Source organism: Hesperophylax consimilis, chromosome 15 (genome assembly GCF_061612785.1).
Source record: "Hesperophylax consimilis isolate HC1 chromosome 15, BYU_Hcon_1.0, whole genome shotgun sequence".
Lineage (NCBI taxonomy): Eukaryota > Metazoa > Arthropoda > Insecta > Trichoptera > Limnephilidae > Hesperophylax > Hesperophylax consimilis.
The window spans coordinates 22,841,514-22,861,095 of NC_142850.1; the positions used below are offsets into that span (position 1 = coordinate 22,841,514).

The 19,582-nt window shown below is 38.0% G+C and overlaps 3 protein-coding genes across 3 annotated transcripts; 2 read left to right on the forward strand and 1 right to left on the reverse strand.

Moving 5' to 3' along the window:
* Polr3D (RNA polymerase III subunit C53) lies at positions 1–10,171 on the forward strand. Its single transcript, XM_089640590.1, has 8 exons — positions 1–373; positions 1,641–1,768; positions 2,050–2,186; positions 3,873–3,987; positions 4,459–4,557; positions 6,579–6,694; positions 7,770–7,862; positions 9,847–10,171. The coding sequence occupies exons 1-8, from the start codon at positions 180–182 to the stop codon at positions 10,111–10,113; spliced, it is 1,149 nt and encodes a 382-aa protein (XP_089496716.1). The 5' UTR covers positions 1–179; the 3' UTR covers positions 10,114–10,171.
* Positions 10,172–11,380: 1,209 nt separating this feature from the next.
* mRpS26 (mitochondrial ribosomal protein S26) lies at positions 11,381–14,391 on the reverse strand. The gene is made up of 2 exons (XM_089640342.1): positions 13,746–14,391; positions 11,381–11,620 (listed from the first exon to the last, which is right to left on the reverse strand). Exons 1-2 carry the CDS (start codon positions 14,247–14,249, stop codon positions 11,450–11,452), a joined length of 675 nt encoding a protein of 224 aa, XP_089496468.1. The 5' UTR covers positions 14,250–14,391; the 3' UTR covers positions 11,381–11,449.
* Positions 14,392–15,257: 866 nt separating this feature from the next.
* Positions 15,258–18,733, forward strand: LOC149417500 (uncharacterized). The gene is made up of 3 exons (XM_089640591.1): positions 15,258–15,639; positions 15,732–17,542; positions 18,308–18,733. Exons 1-3 carry the CDS (start codon positions 15,258–15,260, stop codon positions 18,731–18,733), a joined length of 2,619 nt encoding a protein of 872 aa, XP_089496717.1.
* Positions 18,734–19,582: the final 849 nt, after the last annotated feature.

Sequence of the window (19,582 nt, forward strand, 5' to 3'; positions counted from 1 at the left end):
AATTTCTGACAGCTCAATATTCAACATAGGCATGACATAGGCATAGGTTTATTTTTGGGTGATAAACAACTGTGTTATTGTATTATTATCTTTTTAAATTACTTTCAATATTGAATGATAGAAACCATACTTCTTCTTCTGGTTATACCGGTGCTGGTAACTTATAATCTATTTTAACAATGAGTAATAATGTGGAGAAGAAAACGATCAACCCGGCTCTGGGGATAGAAATCAAAACAGAGCCAGGACTTTCATCGCCTACCAGACTTCCCTCTTTCAAGCGTGCGAGAGATTTGACACTGGGAGGAAGTAAACCTATCGCAAAGAAAATATTCCCGCCTAACCTCAATGCTGTCAGAAATAAAAACAAGACGTAAGTATTTTAATTTTGTGGTTATCAATTTAGTTGGTTTGGCGAAAGAGAGTAATCGATGGCTTACCTCTACAGCAAGGCTGCCCAACAGTTGGGCGAAATTGACGATTTAAAAATCACTGGCGGGCCACTGAATACTGACGGTTCCTATTTCCATGGGGGGGGGGGGGGGGGGGTTGTTAGAGAATTTCTATAAAACATAATTCCCCACTAAAAAAAAAATTCAAAATGACTGCTCCCCACAAAATATTTGAAATCCATGGGGGGGGGGGGTTACGGAACTTCGCTGAGAAAAATTCCGCACACCCAAAAATATCGTATGTGATTCCCCACAACAATTTTTCGAATTCCATGGGGGGGGGGGGGGTGGCTACAAGATTCCATTTCGGACGCAAAAAATATTATATCAAAAACCGGTGTATTTTTGTTTAAAAAGTAAGTTCAGGAGGTTAGATTTTTTCCTCGCTGATTCTCGTTCTGAGTAAACTAAGAGTAAGTAAAATGGTTCACGCGGGCCACTTATAATTCGTTCACGGGCCACACTGTGGCCCGCGGGCCTGGGGTTGGGCAGCCTTGCTCTACAGAGACAATTATGCCATATTTTTTCTTGTTTGATGTGTTCAAATTGAGAGTGGCCAGTGATTCTAAAAGTTTTCCAGCAGTGAAGCATTATGATGCTTATATTATAAAGTACACAAACAAAAACTTCAGAAAATAAATTAATACAGTCTTTTTTTTTTTAAATACACTCATATGAATTTTTTATATGTGTATTTGTTGTCGATGAAAATGCAATCTATCAATTTTCGGGGGTAATCACATACACATACGCATTTCTCTGAAATCGGATGACATTACAGCAGTTAAAATACTAAATTAATGTCAGTTCTCCCGATCGGCTTTTGGCGATATTTGTAGATTTGTCGACTCCAGTTCCTGGGTAGGAAAAAGTTCCAGTTTTATAAGAATTTAAAAATATATTTGGATTTTTACGGGTTTTACGATTTCTTAAAATAAAAGAGAATAATTACATGATTACTTTAATTAAGAATTTTCGAAAAATATGTGGTATAAGTTCATTCAATTGAACCATTTGCATTATGAAAAAATTTAGTTAAAAAAATTTCAAACACTATTTTTAGGATCAGTGATTTTTGAGATGTCTTTGATAATAGGCTTATTATAGAAATAGGCCATCGAATTTGAGGAAGTCATAATGGAATACTGAACTAATATAAGTATTTTATACTTATAATTTAACTTACAGTGTGGTGACCAGCGAAGTATCCAGTGATAGAAAGCGTGAAATTCGAGGAGGAGGGGCGGGGCGAGGATCCAACCGGGGAGCTGGCAGGGGGAGCAACATCCTACGAGCCACTGGAGTCTTCTCGGAAGGTATGTTGTACCATGTAATACTTTCTCAATAATAGTGGATGTGTTCATCAGCTCGGAATTTAGTTACAAGAAGGCTATAATAACATACCTCATAAATAAATAGTGGATATAATAATGGATAGATTTGATACTAACTCCGGATGAACGGCTTTGCATGATAAACAAATGTAAAAACATAAATAAGCCTTATAAGTTTTGGCGCCGTAACTTCTACTCCCGCGGGCAAGAAATCTTGGTGCTTGGATATGTTTTACTTCTTGAGTTTTTTCATTGAATTGCAGGAGTTGCAGCGGGAGTGCGTCACGGGTCCTCGCGGGGCTACGGGGGTGACCGGGCGGGAGGGGGTGGTGGGAGGGGAGATGGGGGTGGAAGCGGGGACCTCGCCAAGCCAACTCTCAAAATCAAGAATGAGTGGAAGGTAAATGATAATTCTATAAAATACACAAACCGACATGTACCCTTTGTTTTGAGTACAATCGGTGGTGGTTTTCTCTAAGGGGCATATGTGCAGTGAACTTCCAAATGGAGAAAAAAGACAGACAAGTATTATAATATTGTGTAATACATTTTGAACAGCACGCCACTCTTTACTAATAAACTCGGTGAGAGGTATGTACCTCTCCGGGGTCAAAATATTTGTATTCTGTCGCTCAGTGGACATTCTTTCATTAGCATTTACTATACATTGTGTACTTGACATCTGAGCTTCTATAGAATTCTCCACATGTCACATTCCAATAATGTCATATTTGTGTGCGCTTCGGATGAAAGCAAAACAATTAAAATTAGAATGCATATTTTTAAGTTAATCAAGTAAAAAAATACTGTTGGGGTTTTTATAACTTTTTTGTACAGTATTTTGTATTTGTACAGTAAAAATTTAATAGATTTTAGAATGGAAATTTATATTAATGAACTTTGATTGGACCTCCTTTAAGAATGACCATGAACCGACCCTGGGTACACTGTACCTGTACTAATACTATAGTAAGAGCACAAATTGTACATTTTAACTATGGGTTTATGGTTGAAAAAGGATTAGAGGGTGTGGTTTCATGGGTAAAGGATTTGCAAATCTCGCACCTTTTTCAAATTCTTCATGATTGCGGGATAGAATTTAGGAATCAAGGAATCAATGAAAGGATTTTTATCAAGGAAAGGATTTTTATCAAGTGAAATAATGCCAACATTTTTATTATTATTCGGTATCAATTATCTTTGATACTAATTTATGTGATATAAATATATATTGAAAAAGTAACATAATAAGTATTTTAAGAGGACTTTCCTAAAAAGTAAATTTATCAAAAATATAAAAATGTTACTTTCACTGCCAGGACTCTCAACATCAATTTGAGATCAATCATTACTGGTAATATTATTTTAAAAAATACATTGAAAAAGTTAGGTATGTAATAAGCATTTTAAGAAACATTAAAAACTTTATGGAGAGTCCTGTCGTCCATACGTGAATGGATATTATTTGTGCATTAAAGTACAGCAGCGTAAAACGCTCTCTCTGCTTCCACAGTAGTTGATGGGACTGTCATCACAGGATTTTTTTGGTGAAAATTAAATATTTTTTCAATCCCGCAAATGCCCAGGATCAAATATTGCAAAAATACTGCAGGATTGCAGGATTGCAAACCCTACATCGGGGCTCAGTTCAGAGTATTGCAAATTTCGCTCTTATTGAAGAAATGGGAAATATAATTTTACCTATCTGATAATCCAGAGATAGATTGATATACAATGGCTTCCAAACCTACATGACTGGTAAGAATTCAGTTCTACTGACTTTTTCAGACTTAAACAAAAACTACAGTACATTTGAAAATGTACAGTTCCGTAGTGACCAAATTCTATAGATTTTTACGATCTCCTGGCTGTTTATCTTCTGAAGATATAGCATTCTGGATCCAAATCCTCGCTTGTGTCACTCAACCTGTCCACCATATGAGAAGAAGACCAAAATCCAGCTCGCAGGATTGATGCATATCAATAAGTCTTTCCTTCAATCATTTTACTCTCTTTCCCCCTAGTTATTAGTTCCCCCTAATTAGGCCCCAATGCCACATTCAGTTTATGTGTGTCTATGCTCCAGGTTGACAAGGAGATAGAGGAGCAGCAGATTAAGGAACTGATGAATGATGATGATGAGATAGACACCCTAACTGACATCCCCCTGCCCCCTGTCCGACTACCCATCAATACATTCGGTGAGGATACATCTTTGTAAATTCCTGGAATCCCAAAATACTGGCCCCTTCAAAGATAATCATTTGCATTGGGATATCAACTGTGTAAATCTCTTGAATCCCTAAACACTGGGTCCTTCAAAATGTTAGTAGTGGAATTTCAACTGTTTCCTCTGGAATAATTTGTATTGGAATATCAACCTTGTAATTCTCTGGAATCCCGAAATACTCAGCACTTCTAAATTAAAAATTTATGTTTAAATATCAAATTTGTAAATCCCTGAAATCCCGAAATACTAGTCCATTCAAAAATAATAATTCGTTTTGCCAAGTCAATTGTATAAATCCATGGTATGCCGAAATACCCAGCCCTTCAAAAATAATGATTCATATTGAAATGTCAAGTTTGTAAATGCCTGGAATGCGGATATACTGGGCCCTTAAAAAATGTTAATTTGTATTGGAATATCAACTGTTTAATGCATATTTTAGGTTCCCTTTCCATCTCCAAGCAAGGAATCATCGCTAAGCCTCCTCCCTTAATAAAGCAGGAGGTTGATATAAAACCCGAACCATTGGACGACTCACAGAGTAAGACAGCTGGACTATCCGATATGCTTCATCCCGTCTTACAGACATAATGCCGTGCATTCCTATTCTGTACCTGAAGTATAAAGCGATTACTCTCAGTGTTCAAGGATGCTACACAATATAGCGAATACTATTCCTACATTTCATTCAAGTGTATTTTTCTGTGTTCCATGACAAAACAAAACAGTGACAATACCATAACATTGAGGAAAAAACGCAGCTAACCTAACCTATTCTTTTTTCATGTTCTGTTTTGTCATTGCTCTGTTTTATCTTGTTACCATTACGATCATGTATTGCAAAAGAATCGAAAGTGTAATGATCATCATGATTGCGGGGCTATGTCTCAGGATGGGGTTTGATTTCCTCCTCCAGCTGCGGTCCCTTGCATTCTCCTCCAATCCTCAATCCTTCCCATCTTGCTCCAATCCTCTTAGACGCAGTCTATCCACCTCTTCCTCGGTCTGCCTCTGAGTTTCTTCCACTGGTGTACCCACTTATTAGTGATTCACATTTATATGCAGAAATATTTGCTTGTTCAAGTCTTTGCTCTGTAAAAACACAGTCTTCCTCTTCTTCTGGTGTCCTTTCCTATCGAAGATTGGCTATAGTCAGTGCGATTTTCACCGTGCAGGCTGCAGCCCGGAACAACTCAACAGATTTGCACTTGTACCACAATGATTAATTTTTGGGGTAATTGGCCATGTTGCACCTTTTCCTTCTTAAGCCAACATTTCAGACAGTCTGCATTGTCCATCATCATGGCAGATGGTGGAGACTGCAAGACTATCCGAAACGTTAGCTTAAGAAGGAAATAACAGCACGACGCGGCTTATTACCCCGGAAACCGATCTTTTGGCTGTGAGGATCTTAAATCATATCTGTACTTCTACCGAACGCAGGTTTCAACTCCATAAATCTTCCTCTGTATTATCAATTGAATAATCTTGATATTCTTTTCTCCTAATTGGGATATTAGAATAAATTTTAAAATATGTATTACATATTTAAAAAAAACAGATTCACAAGATTTTTTGTGTAAGTTTATCTTGCATTAGTTTCAGTTCTCTCAAAACAATGATTTTTACACTTCTCAGGTTTTTTTGCACTATATTATCAATAAATCTATATCATGTCATGTGTTTGCATAAAATTGTGTGCTTTTTAGATTATAACATATCGATGTATGAAACCATTGATAATTGAAATGATGGAAATTGGCCATGAAGTCATAAGTTTAGTGTCACAATTATCGTTCATCTGTACTACTGCAATTCACGTCAAATCACAGTGGCACCAGCCTCTGTCTCTAAGTACACAATAAATGCATAGCTTTCATTGGCTCCGCCGCTCTGATAGTTGTGCAGCGATAGTCGACACACTTTATCTCCCTTTGTTTCTATTATCTATGTAAAAAGCACAAGATTTATTCTTGTTTGCAATAAAGATTTTTAAACCGCACTCGAGAGTCGCTCCACTGCACGGCTTGTCACATTAATACCTAACTTTCTTTTCATTGTATTAAGGAATAATTATTGCTTCATATTAACACATGTTAAAACTATTTAATTTTTGCCCAATAAATAGGGAAGCAATTGGCTCAATCAGTTGATCGAAGAATTTCGTAGTCCCTGTTTCATTTTGCAAATCCTTACTCAAAGTCCTTGCGAGTACAGTGTATGAGCGTGTCTTTTTTGCAAGCACAAGTCTTTGCCCTATAAAATGCAGAACAAAGACTTGATATCATGCATCGAGAATCTTGTATTTTTGCCTCCTCACATAGCAAATACTCTTCCATAAAATCTTCACCAGATTCGTCAGTATTGTTCAACACTAACAGTGCAGATGACTGATATAATGACATACACTGCCGTGCTATAGTTCGATTACTAAGTGAAGTGAAGTACAGCGACACTCTAGTGCAGTTCCACCTATAACTTACTAAATATTCTACTTTGGGTTGAAATTTAAATGCTTGAATTTTTGTTGTATGTTTCTAACAATATCTGTGTTGTTTTCAGTGACAGAAAATCTTCTGACTAAATCGGAAATGAAAGTTAAATTGGAAGATGCTAATACCACCCGTGACACAACCAACTTATTGCAGTCAGAAAAACCCACTCTTCTTTTATTACAGGTAAATTATAAACATAAAATAGCTGGATAATCCCAGATTTTATTTATTTTTATGACACTCACAAGAGCACTCTCTCTATAATTTAAAGACAGGGGGACTATATCGCCGTTGGGCAGACTTGTGCGAAGGTAGGGGCTACAGAAAGGGATTTATTAATGCGAGTTTTGAAGAGGCCCGGTTTATATGAAGGAGGAAAAACAGATGTCGGTAGCACATTCCACATATGAGCCGACTTACGCAAAAGCAAATCGAAGAAACAACACATTTTCATGAAGCCAACATCATCTGTGAACGGGTGTTACACTTGTGTCTGTCGAGTTTCATATACGTGCACCGTTGCACTGGGGATTAATGCTGCTAGAAGTATCTGTAGAACCGCCCTCCTTTTGCACAGAATGAAGTAGGTTTATAATAAGTATTTTGGGACTCGAGCCAAGATGGGCATAAATTAATAAAATATTTTTTATTTGTATTAGCCACAGATAACAGAAATGAGGGAAATAAGCTATGAAGCATTATTAGTATGAAACTGCGCATACAAAAGTGACACCAACATCGTTCACCCGTACTGCTGCGAATTGCACGGACCCATAGTAACGCCTTTGTTTCTACACACATCCTGAAGATAATTTCATACAATAGAACCTATCTCTATCCCTCATTTTTCAATACATTATGACGTACTTTATTTTTTACACGGTGATAATACAGGGTGTCCGGGGTGACACCCTATATAAATCCCCCACGTTAAAACAGAATTAATTTTATGTATGTATTAAGATGAACATAGATTTTAGAAGTACACAAGAAAGGAAATGTGGGCCTATTTCGTGATTCAAAAACCTGAACAATCGAGCCTTAAATTTCCAATACGAAACTGTTTTTCATCATCATTATGAAATTCAAATTAATAGCGATTTACGATGTCAGGCAAGTGTAAGAGAGACAGAACGGGTGGTAAATGAGCTAGAACCAAAAGGTATTAAGTCAGTGGCGTCATTTTTTGCATCATGCAGTCGTCATTGTTTTATGTATTGTATTTTGTGGAATTTGTATCATCCCGTTTTTTTTTCAGTTTCCCGATAGTTTTCCCGGAAGAGGACCGGATGAAGAACCCACAGACAAAGATAAAAAAACAGATGGAGCAGAAAAAGAAAAGAAAACAACGGTAATTTTTTTTAATCTCTTCTGATTCCCTTCACCATCCTGTTCCTACAGCATTGGACAGTGAGTCTCATGGTATGAGCGCGGTGGTATTAAGTTCTTGTGAGTGGCGTAATAAAGATTTTCTCCATACAGGGGGCCTTGAGCAAAATAATTTCCCTGGGAGCCTATGTAATCTTTGGTGATGCTTTGTATCGGGTCTTCTTGGAGATATTTGGCCTGCTAAACGAAAGGAGTGAACCTGGGTCATGAAGGGGCCCATATTGTAGGAGGGTGGAAACACAGAAGTCTGTGAATCATTCCACAGCCGAGCTGATGAACTCAAGAATGAGTTATATGTTATGTAGTAACGACCCATTCTCATGTGACAAATGTCAACTATCTACAAATTATTATTCCCGAGACCAAAAAGCTATCTTCGTTTTTACTCCAAGTAAGCTCTAGAACAGCTGATTTAAGTCTGTTAGGTACGTCCTGATACACCGTGTGTAATAAATTTGAACATTAAAATTATTAATTCACATCGACAGTTATTTCAAGAAAAACGTAAAAAAAACTCAACCCTCAAATCTCTCATGATTATAAATAGAATTGCTTTTTTATCGCCATTTCTTATAATTTCCGTTATTTCCGGGAAATGTACTTTGATATGAATCGTGGAGTTGCAAAACCCGCTCTGGAATTTTTCGGAAATCTCGAGATAGTCACAAAAAACTGGAAGACCTTGAATATACCTTTTATGCTAAATATTTAAATAATTAGAAAAATTATCAAAATAATATTATTTTCCGTTTTTCTTGTAAATGTATCAAAACCAGCAGAAATTTCCACAGCGGGTTTTGCATCTCACTTGCAAGTGTTTTAGATTATGAACACGTTTCCGGAACTTGAGCTTGAACGTGAACATGAAATCCATAAAAATCCCTTTAATATTAATAGAGATGACGGGGCTACTTTTAAATTAACTAATTATACTGAAATACCAGTCCTAAGAGGATTGGAGTGTGCAACACTATGTACACTATTTTTAATGATAAACTAGTGTTTATAAGACAAGGTTTTATGCATAGCATAAAAGATAACAAATAATTATAAGAATAATTAGTTGCCGGAAATATCAATACAAATTGAAAATATTAAAAATAAATGCTGCCAACGGGAATTGAACCCGTATCTTTTGATGTCCGGTCAGGTGCTCTGAACCACTGAGCTATGTCGGCTTATTTCCAACCCGCCAAATAATTCAATATGTACTAGTACCTTAATCAACAGTTACTGCTTATTATTTTTTTTTCACCTATAAACAATCAACTTTATTTTTGTAGGAAAGGCTTTGTTATTGCTAAATTTCCCACTAGATGGCGTCGAGACATATTATATCTACATTTGTTGGTAAAATATTTCGACTTGTCAAATATTATTATTTTTAATGATAAACTAATGTTTATAAGACAAGGTTTTATGCAAAGATATTAGAAGAACGAGATGTGCTATGAGCAGTTCGTACTGAGTGGAATTGTTTTGCCGAGTGTCGCCGGTTTTGTTCACCAATACTACTGCACACCTTCGCTTGCGCTAAGGTATCCGCACTAATACATAGAACAGATTTCTGTGCGTACACGTCCCGATACCGTTCAAAGTACCCTAATTAGGTAGTACTCCGGCTACGGTCCAGCGGCCAACATAGCATATCTCGTTCTTCTAATATCTTTGGTTTTATGCATAGCATAAAGGATAACAAATAATTATATTTATTTTTACTTGGGAGATATTTTCAATTTGTAGTGATATTTCAGGCGACTAATTTTTCCTTATAACTATGTACACTGCCCACACTTCACCACAATCTTCAATGTAACACTGTTTTAAACGTTGACTAAATAAGGAGGTAGTGCAAAGGCATAATACCTCAAAAACAAATCACAATATGTAATACTTTTTGCCATCAAAATATCTAATCATATTTAACTGTTTTCTTTTGTTTTCAGCACCCAGTCTGCACGGCCCGACATTTAGCCGAGGGCCAAATCGGTAAGATCTGCATCTTCAAGTCCGGCAAGATCAAATTAATGATCGGCGGCACTTTCTACGACCTGGCCCTCGGCACTCAGGCCTGCTTTCGCCAGGACGTTATGTCCGTCTCAGTCAATTCCGAAGAACGAAGTGGCACCATGATCAACCTGGGCTCTATTCAAAGCAAACTGACTGCCACACCGGACTGGGAGAGGATGTTCCAGCAAATGGAAACCAAATGAATGCTTTATAATATTGTGTACAATTAATATAAATTATTTTTAATATACATACAATGATGTAAAAAATGCATTTTCTATTTTTATGTATAGGATTTTCCAATAAGAGGTGTTATTTTGAATAGCCCGCTATTTCGGTAGATGTTACTTTTGAAGCTGTCATTTTTGACATTTGAGAAGTAGAAACTACGCCGTTAATAAAAATAGAACGATACGCGCTTCAACAACTCATTGAAATTATTAAAATTCACTTGAGTGAATCAAATGCAAATCATCTTGAGTGATGAGGCCCATTTCCACCTCGATGGCTTCGTCAACAAGCAAAATTGTCGCATCTGGGGCTCGGAAAACCCAAGAGTTATTGTTGAAAAGCCTCTCTATCCTCAATGTGTGACTGTTCGGTTCGGTTTATGGTCCAACGGAGTCATTGGACCTTACTTTTTCGAAAATGAGGCTGGAGCAACAGTTACGGTGAATGGATTGCGCTATCGGGAGATGATTAATGATTTATGGCCGGAATTGGATGGTATGGATCTGTACAACGTTTACTTTCAACAAGACGGCACTACGTGCCACACAAATGAAACCATTGATCTTTTACGATTGAATATCAAAATAACATCTCTTATTGGAAAACCCTATACATACATCTATTTGAATTTCGTTTTTGTTTTCGTAAATGAATGGAAATCTTGGAAGTGGAAATTAACAAACTTCTCAGCATCCGATATTCTATCAATTTTTTATGGCAAATAACATACACACGCAAACATATGGGGAGAAAAGATCAATACTCAGTTAAACCAAAAAAAAAACTTTGTAAATGGCTGCTAGCTGTCCCAAGAGATGGCGCAACTAGGTCAAAAATAGATTTGACATTCTAAAAATAAAACGTTTTTTATGGGTTAATTTTTTTGTATTTAATGAAATTAGGGTAGACAATAATTTCTTTGTAAAATGTTTAAACATTTTGAATTGTAATAGTAAATAGGTATACTGATACCGCAATAGTAAAACATTAACGAAAGGCCCAAAATATTATTGCCATCACAATTGATTTCGTTTGTCCTTTTGACTGCAATTTTTTTGAGTTGCTAACGCTATGATTGGGACACGGCTACTCACATTCGTACATTGCCTCATACATACCCTTGTTATTCTTGATTTCACTTGTGCCACGTCTTCCTCGAATGCCCACAATTTCTCGGTAAAGTTCATTTTTATAGGTTACATTTTGGAGTACTAGAGAATATATAATAAAACATTCCAATGGTGTAAATGTACATTTATTTGACTACAAACTACAAGATGATACAATAAGCTACGGTAAGACAGTATACTAGGAGGTCGCTTGTGCTTTCTCCTCCTCTTCTGACTGAATACCACCTTCGCGTCCAGCGTAGATGTCACCATTAGTGTCTATGGCAAAGTTATAGTCCACGGTGCTGTTTATTGCTGCCTCGATAGCTGCATCCAGAGTATCCGGGGTGATGAACAGCTTGGATTGTTCCTAGAAAAATAAACATATTTAGAATATTGCCGACATATTTATTTACAATTACCCACTTAATCCTGTAGCTGCAACTAGCTGTACACCGCGATGCGTTGCTGTAGTTCAGTCTGTCTGTGCAGATGGGAAAATATTAGCGCATGTTGCTTATTAAGTCCAACAGATGACGCTGTTTTTAAAAAAAGCTTGTTTCTCAAACAGATTCAAAAAATTCAAAAGACTCAAAAAAAGCATGTTTTTGTTTTTTTCACCTGTCGCAAGTGACAATCTATATAACATAGGTATATATAAAAAACATGCAAATTCAACATTATGTCAAAATTTCAAAACGATCATTGATTTAACCCTTTGCACTCCTAATTTTTTTTTTAATTACCTACTACCAACTCCTTAATTAATTTACAAAAAAGGGATAAAAAGTGGCCTCAATAAAAAGTTAAACAAAAATTTTTAAAATATGTAATTTTTATTACTCTTTCTTTACATAGAGTACAAAAACCATAGAAATATATAAAATTAACAACTTAATATGCCCTTATTCACTATTAACGAAATATTTGCTACTAAAAACAGTAAAAACAAATGTAAATACACAAACAGAACAAAATATTATGTGATAACAAGTGAATAGGTATAAGAATCCTTTGTTATGTGTTGGGAGAAATCCCTCAGCGCTTCCTATTGTTACGCAGGTAGACAGGCAAGTACCTACCTACTTACATGCGTCGCAACCAAATAACTGCGCAGTGCATTTACAAGGTTAAAAATAATACAATTTTAAAAATTATCTAAAAGGCGAAACTTGACGAGATATATGTATTTTGCGTATTCGGAATATTCAGAATGAGATATAAAGTGTTTAAAAGAAAAAAAAATACATTTGATAATTTAAATTATTTTTCGAAATTGCGTTACTATAATGTCGAGTATGACTCGACATAGGAGTTGGTGTAAGAAATATAATGTCGAGCCACACTCGACAAAGGAGTGGTATGAGTTAAGATTTTGAACAAACGGACATTTTTATTTATATACAGGGTGTCCGGAAACTCGTAGTACCAGCGGGAAACTGGTGAATCTACATCACATTTGGAGTCGATTTTGTAGTATTTTTTTTTTTTATTTGAGCTTTCGTTATCGAGTAAATTGAGTTTGAAGTTGATTTTTTTATTTTTTTTATTTTTTTTTTTTTAATCAAATTCTTATAAATTATTACTGAAGATCAAAGTACCCAACTAATTAAAACTATTTGAAAGTATAACAAATGAAGAAACTCGGATTTGAAGCATTATTTTGAAATCACCCTTCATTTAACCCGGTGTAATCATAAAATATTTCTGCTCTGCAGGGTTAAAACATCTGTTATTCAACCCTAAACACCAGAAAAAACTTTAACCCTAAAATAGCCGAAAAATATTTTTTTTTGGTTTTTTTTTTTTTTTTGAAAATGCTCAAATCAAAAAACTTTATGTTTTTTTGGGTTCCCCATGTGGTGTAGATTCTCCAGTTTCCCGCTTGTACTACGAGTTTCCGGACACCGTGTATAGATTGAGAAGCCCAGACATTTTTAATATAATATTCCCCTGGGAAATTAATATCGAATTCTCTATAAATAATATCAATATTGTCATTTTTACTTTTGCTGTATTTTTGGTGATGACGGCAGAATAGATTTTTTTATTAAATATGTATCCACATAGCATGACCGATGGCACAGAAACGAGGGCTTTTACTAAAATTAATGTGACCAAACATGCTATGGAGATATAGATATTAGGCAAGCATGTTCAAGATCATCTTATAACAAATATATAATAATATTTGAATAATTTATATAGCGCCATTTTCGTGAAAAATCACCTCAAGCTGTACAAATATATTTGTTAATTAAATAATGAAAATATCTTAAAGACCATTTAAAAAAGGTCACAGATAATGCAAAATGAATGGCAGAACTGAAATGCGAATGGGCAAGCAATGCCGCAATGAAAAAGGATTGTTTATGCAAAAACGTACTAAACTGCGGCAAGACAATATCACATTACGCATCAATCAGAAAATAAAGTAATAAATATTTATAGCCCGGACTATAGTAGGGACTCTGACTGATTAAATAGAAACTGACCTTAAATCGTCTGATTTTCTCATCTGAATCCTTTTTCATTTTTTGGATTAGGAGATCCTTGCGCGCCATTGAATTGATAATATCCTCTTCTCTCTTGGCGAACGTCCGTTCCAATCTCTGCGCTCGAATTGCTGCTACTTCTGCATTCCATTTGTTATTCTCTTCTTCACATCGCTTAAAATCAATAGACGCTTCCAACAAACTCTTCTCGGAATTAACGTTTTCTAGAGAAGTGGTCTCGGCGGCCAACTCCGCACTGATAAATTTTTTGACTGCTCTCATCTGTGTTTTGTAGTGAGCGTGGATCTTGAAGAGTTCGATTTTTTCTTCAGCGGGGATGACGGGTCTCACAGGTATCCTGAAGAGCTTACTTTTGGCAACCGGGAGCCATCGGGGCTTACGTTTCCATCTGATACTTTGTGTAAATTGGGTAGTGGTTACAGGATATACATAACAGGCTAATGACTTCAATGTTGATACATCTCCTAGCGAACACCGAAACATGTCGAAATAAGAAACGGGCGGTTTCTGTTATTTTTATTTTGTGCTGAAGAAATAACTGGAAAGTCGAGGTGACAGCTAAATAAAATTTTCTAGATATTATTTTGTAGGTTATAAAAACATGTATTTTTAAAATCTATGGTTATTGTTTATGAAAAACATAGCGATGGGCAGGATCGAAACATTAACTTCAACCTAAAAAATAACGAATTACACATACTAGTAGCTTCTTCGGTTGGTAGATAATATCATAATTAAACAGATAATATCTAATACTTAACATATCAACATAACACAATTACCAAACAATAATTGCGTAATCCCAAATGCATATCAAATCATATTTTGTAACAGAATGCACCCGCGGGAAGAATACTTCATTTGTCAAGCAATTCGGGTCCGAGATATTTTTAACGAGTCGATGAATACTGACCAATGACGTGACTGCTTTTATATCGAATAATTCTGACCAATGAAGTGACGGTTGTGGTTTCAAATATTTTTTTTAACTGAATCGATTTGTCCTTGACAATTAATATAATTATTTCGATGATCAAAAAAGTCGAGTAAATCATCGATCATCATCGATGATTTATTGATTCTGTCCATCCCTAGATAAATAATATATTTTTTTTTCATCTATGGCATACTCGAATAAACCCGTCGTCCACGGGTCGGTAAGCAGTCGACAAAAACCAAATGCCTAGGACCCTGTGCAGATAAGTTTCACACTGAACTGCGCTGTGGACCATTACCTTACTATAACTGTGGTGATATGCAGGTACTGCAAAAGCAGTGGCAGTGAACGCAACCGTTCTGCGATGTAAAAGACAATTGACATTCAATTAGAACGCCAGTTAGAATACAAGCTATTTCGGCAAGATGTCAAATATTAAACTCGGAGATTTATTAAGGTGTTTTAATGGCGAGAGCGACGTTATTCAGTGGATAACAAAAGTCGAGTTGGTTTTAAAAATAAAAGAAGTAAAGGATGTGTGCGCGATCATCCCGATGTTTCTGGAGGGACCTGCATTTGCTGTCTACAATGAGCTGAGTGCAGAGGATAAGGGCAATGGTGACGCCATCAAAAATGCCTTGATTTGTGCGTTCGCAACAAACCCGTTTCTGGCCTATGAGGAGTTCGTGAGGCGCACATGGCGTGATGAGCCGGTCGACGTCTATATGACGGACCTGAGGAGGTTGGCAAGGCTAGCGGGTGTGACGTCAGATGCTCTCCTCATGAAAGCTTTCATAGTGGGTCTGCCTTCAGTGGTATCACGTGAATTGCGCGCGCAGCCAAAAGTAGAGACAATGCCGCTGTCAACAATCATGGAGCGTGCTAGAGCTCTTATGGCAGAGCTCGTGAATCAGCCTGTCGTGGCGGTGGCTCAGGGCCAACAGAAATTTGTCGCAATATCTCCAAATGCAAGACGGCGTTGTTTTAAATGTGGTGGGCCACACATGGTCAAATTCTGTTGTGAGCAGCTGAAAAGTGTCTGTTGGAACTGCGGAAAAGATGGTCACTTGGCCAGGCACTGTGGGAAGGGAAACGGAAGCAGGAGAACTGGTGCGCCGGCAGCTCTTCTGAATCAAGAATAAAGGCGCTACCAATAATCCAAGTTGCAGTCAATGGAAAGCAGGTGCGTGCACTCGTTGACTCAGGGTGTTCTCGTACAGTAGTGATGAGTGGGCTGTGTAGTGTACAAGGTCCTGGTTGTGATGTGATTGCTGTTGATGGCAGTCGTGTATTTTGTGAGGGGCGAGGTGTCGCCAAGATAGTAGTGCATGGTGTGTCGCTACTGGTAGACTGTGTGGTGGTGAAAAAACTATTAAGTGCAGTCGATGTTATACTGGGCATGGACGTTATCGAAGAACTGGGTGGTGTTACGATAATGCGCGATAGGGTAGAGTTCGTAAGAAGCAGACTAGACGAGTACAGTGCGAATTGTGTCGAGTCTGGTGAAACCTCGGCAGACAGAATATCTGTTGAGAACAAGGATTTTAAAGCTACATTCAACGGAAGAAACTGGTGCGTGAGTTGGGTGTGGAGAGGTTCTCCTGCTGAATTAGAAAACACTGTAGAGTGCTATAGAAGCACTAAGTTACCAGAAGCGGAGGCAGCTTTTGAAGAAGAGATTCAAAGGTGGATCTCCGAGGGCTGGCTCAGGCCATGGAAGGGAAGCTCCGGTGGTATCCTTCCTTTAATGGCTGTGATCCAAAAGAACAAAGGAAAAGTACGTCCTGTCTTGGATTATCGTGAACTCAACGAGAGTGTTCAGTGCCATACTGGTGAGGATGTAGCAGTGTGTGATGAGACACTTCGGAAGTGGAGGAAGCTACGTGAACCTCTAAAGTTGCTTGATCTCCAATCAGCATATTTACAAGTGCACATTGACGAAAAACTTTGGAAGTACCAACTCATTAAGTATAAAGGCAAAACATACTGTTTGACAAGATTAGGTTTTGGGTTAAAGTGTGGTCCCAAAATCATGACACGGATTGTAAACGAGGTGCTCTCGCTTGACGAAAGGGTGCGACGGGGCACAGATAGCTACATCGATGACATTATAGTGAATGAAAACATAATATCAGCTGAAGAGGTTGCGGCACACTTGCATACTTACGGTCTCGTAACTAAGCCTCCCGAGAAGCTGGAGGGCGCAAGAGTACTCGGATTGCGTATTGAACGTGATAAGGTCGGACGTCTTATATTTAGAAGAGGCAATGACATTCCCATAATGCAAGAAGGATCGCACCTGAGTAGAAGGGAATTATTTTCTATCTGTGGCAAGCTGACTGGGCACTATCCTGTGTGTGGATGGTTAAGGACAGCCTGCAGCTTCATGAAGAGAGAGTGTCAAGGCCAGGCATGGGATGATTACGTTGGCGACAGGGCCCAACAAATGGCTGAAGAGCTTCTTGTGAGAGTGAGAATTGACGATCCTGTAAAAGGGGAGTGGCTAGTGCCTGAATCATTAGGTGATGCCAGAGTTTATTGTGATGCAAGTAATCTGGCCCTTGGAGTTACCTTGGAAATTGAGGGAAGAACTGTTGAAGACGCCGCATGGCTGCGTAAGACAACCGATGTAGCGCATATTAACATAGCGGAGCTAGATGCTGTCCTGAAGGGATTAAACCTAGCTCTCAAGTGGAATCTTCAAGTTGTGGAAATAATTACAGATTCGGCAACGGTTTTGTGCTGGGTGAAATCTACACTTACCGGGAGTAGTCGTGTAAAAGTTTCTGGCATGTCAGAGATGCTCGTCAAGCGGCGTCTGGGATTGGTGAAGGAGATTGTAGAAGAATTTGATCTCACATTGTCGATCACCCTTGTAGAGTCTTGTAAAAATAAAGCCGATGTACTTACTAGGGTCTGCAAGGCCTGGGTAAAGAGTAGCCATGACAGGAAACGTCATGAAAGAGACTTACAATCTTCAGAGTATGAAGAGAGGTTGGAGATACTTGAAAAAGAAACTGGAGAGCAAATATGTGCTTTAAGCGTAGAAGCTTTACATGCTCAGCATCATTTTGGAGTAGAGCGAACGCTTCATCTTGCCCGGCTGGTTGATCCCGAGGTGAGAAGAGAGGACGTCGATAGATGCGTACGTAACTGCATACAATGCAGGACAATTGACCCACCGCCGTCAACCCATGAAGCGGGTAACCTCAATGTTGCAACAAATTGGAGTCGCTTGGCAGTTGATGTCACTCATTTCGGTAGGAAATGTTTCTTCACACTCATCGATTGCGGGCCAAGTAGATTTGCCGTGTGGCGGGAAATCGAATCAGAGAACGCAGTTTCGATTGTCAAAAATCTGGAAGAAGTGTTTCGGGAAAGAGGCCCGCCCAGTGAAGTTCTCATGGACAATAGTACTGCGTTTCGTTCCTATAGTGTTGCAGATATGTGTAAGAGATGGAATGTACGTCAAAGATTTCGCGCGGCATACCGTCCAGCAGGAAATGGTATAGTTGAACGACATCATCGAACAATAAAGAGAACTGCAGCCAGAAGTGGAAGCGATCCTCTGCAGGCAGTATTTTGGTATAATTTGGCTGCGAAGAGTCAGAAGGATGAGGGTGTTGCGCCTTCTAGCTCGGTTCACACTTATTCATGGAGGCACCCTTCTGCGCAAGTGAATATAGAAGAGGAAGTATCGACTGAGTTTGAAGTGGGCGATGTCGTTGCGGTCAAACCAGTAGACAAAAGATGCACATCACGCTGGAGGCAAGGAAGGGTGACAGGACTTAATTCAGTCAACAATATCATAGTTGATGGTGTACCAAGACATGTGCTTGACCTGCGGAAGATGCCTGACAGAGAACGAACTGAGTCTGAAGAGAGATGCGAGGAATTGGCCGCAAGTCCCACCGTAAATCTTCTCGATGTGTTTGAAGAGGACAGTGAAGAAGAAGGAGAGACCAGTACAGAAGGACGACCCACTAGGGTGCGAAGGCCTCCGGGCTGGTTAAGTCAATTTGTACAGTGATGACGACATCAGGAGGGCGTGTGGTGATATGCAGGTACTGCAAAAGCAGTGGCAGTGAACGCAACCGTTCTGCGATGTAAAAGACAATTGACATTCAATTAGAACGCCAGTTAGAATACAATAACGAACTTAATTTTCTGTCTACTCACCATTCGATTTGGCAGTACAATGGCTGCACAGCCACACTGGGGGAAGTTGGGGTTTGCCTACGCACCACCCGATTTGGCAGTGGGGTGATTGACTTTGATGTGAGTGGTTTATTTATGACTTTGCTTCGTGAACACGTGCTGCGCGCAAACGTGTCATGGCTCCGTCACTTTCTATATGTCAACGGATCGGATTAGCGTGGGCTTTATTGAAAAAAACAATAATCCTATTCGTAAAATAAAATATTGGGCAAAAAATGGTTAGCCTAAAGGCGTAAGTTCAGCGACATAAACATCGCAAGGGAATAGAATAACAGATTTCTCCCTGAACGTACGGAGAAAAAATACTTATGTTGAATATTGATAATTTATTAAGAATCTCTTTAAATTATTCGTAATCCGGTTAAAAACGAATGAATTGATAAGTTACATAATAGACTTAATATGAACGTATTATCACGACAGCGGAAAATCAAAATATTTCGTCATTGCATATTATCAAATGGGGTTCATTCTACGCACCACAAAACCATCTAATACACCTTTTACACTTTAACTACTATATATGGCATACGAAAGATCTCATCTCGAATTTGTTTCCGTCATTTTGAATCCTCAATACCAAACTAATATTAACCGAATTGAAAATCATCAATGTAACCTTTACAAACGAAGAAAAAAAATGACGTACTGTTTCTTTATA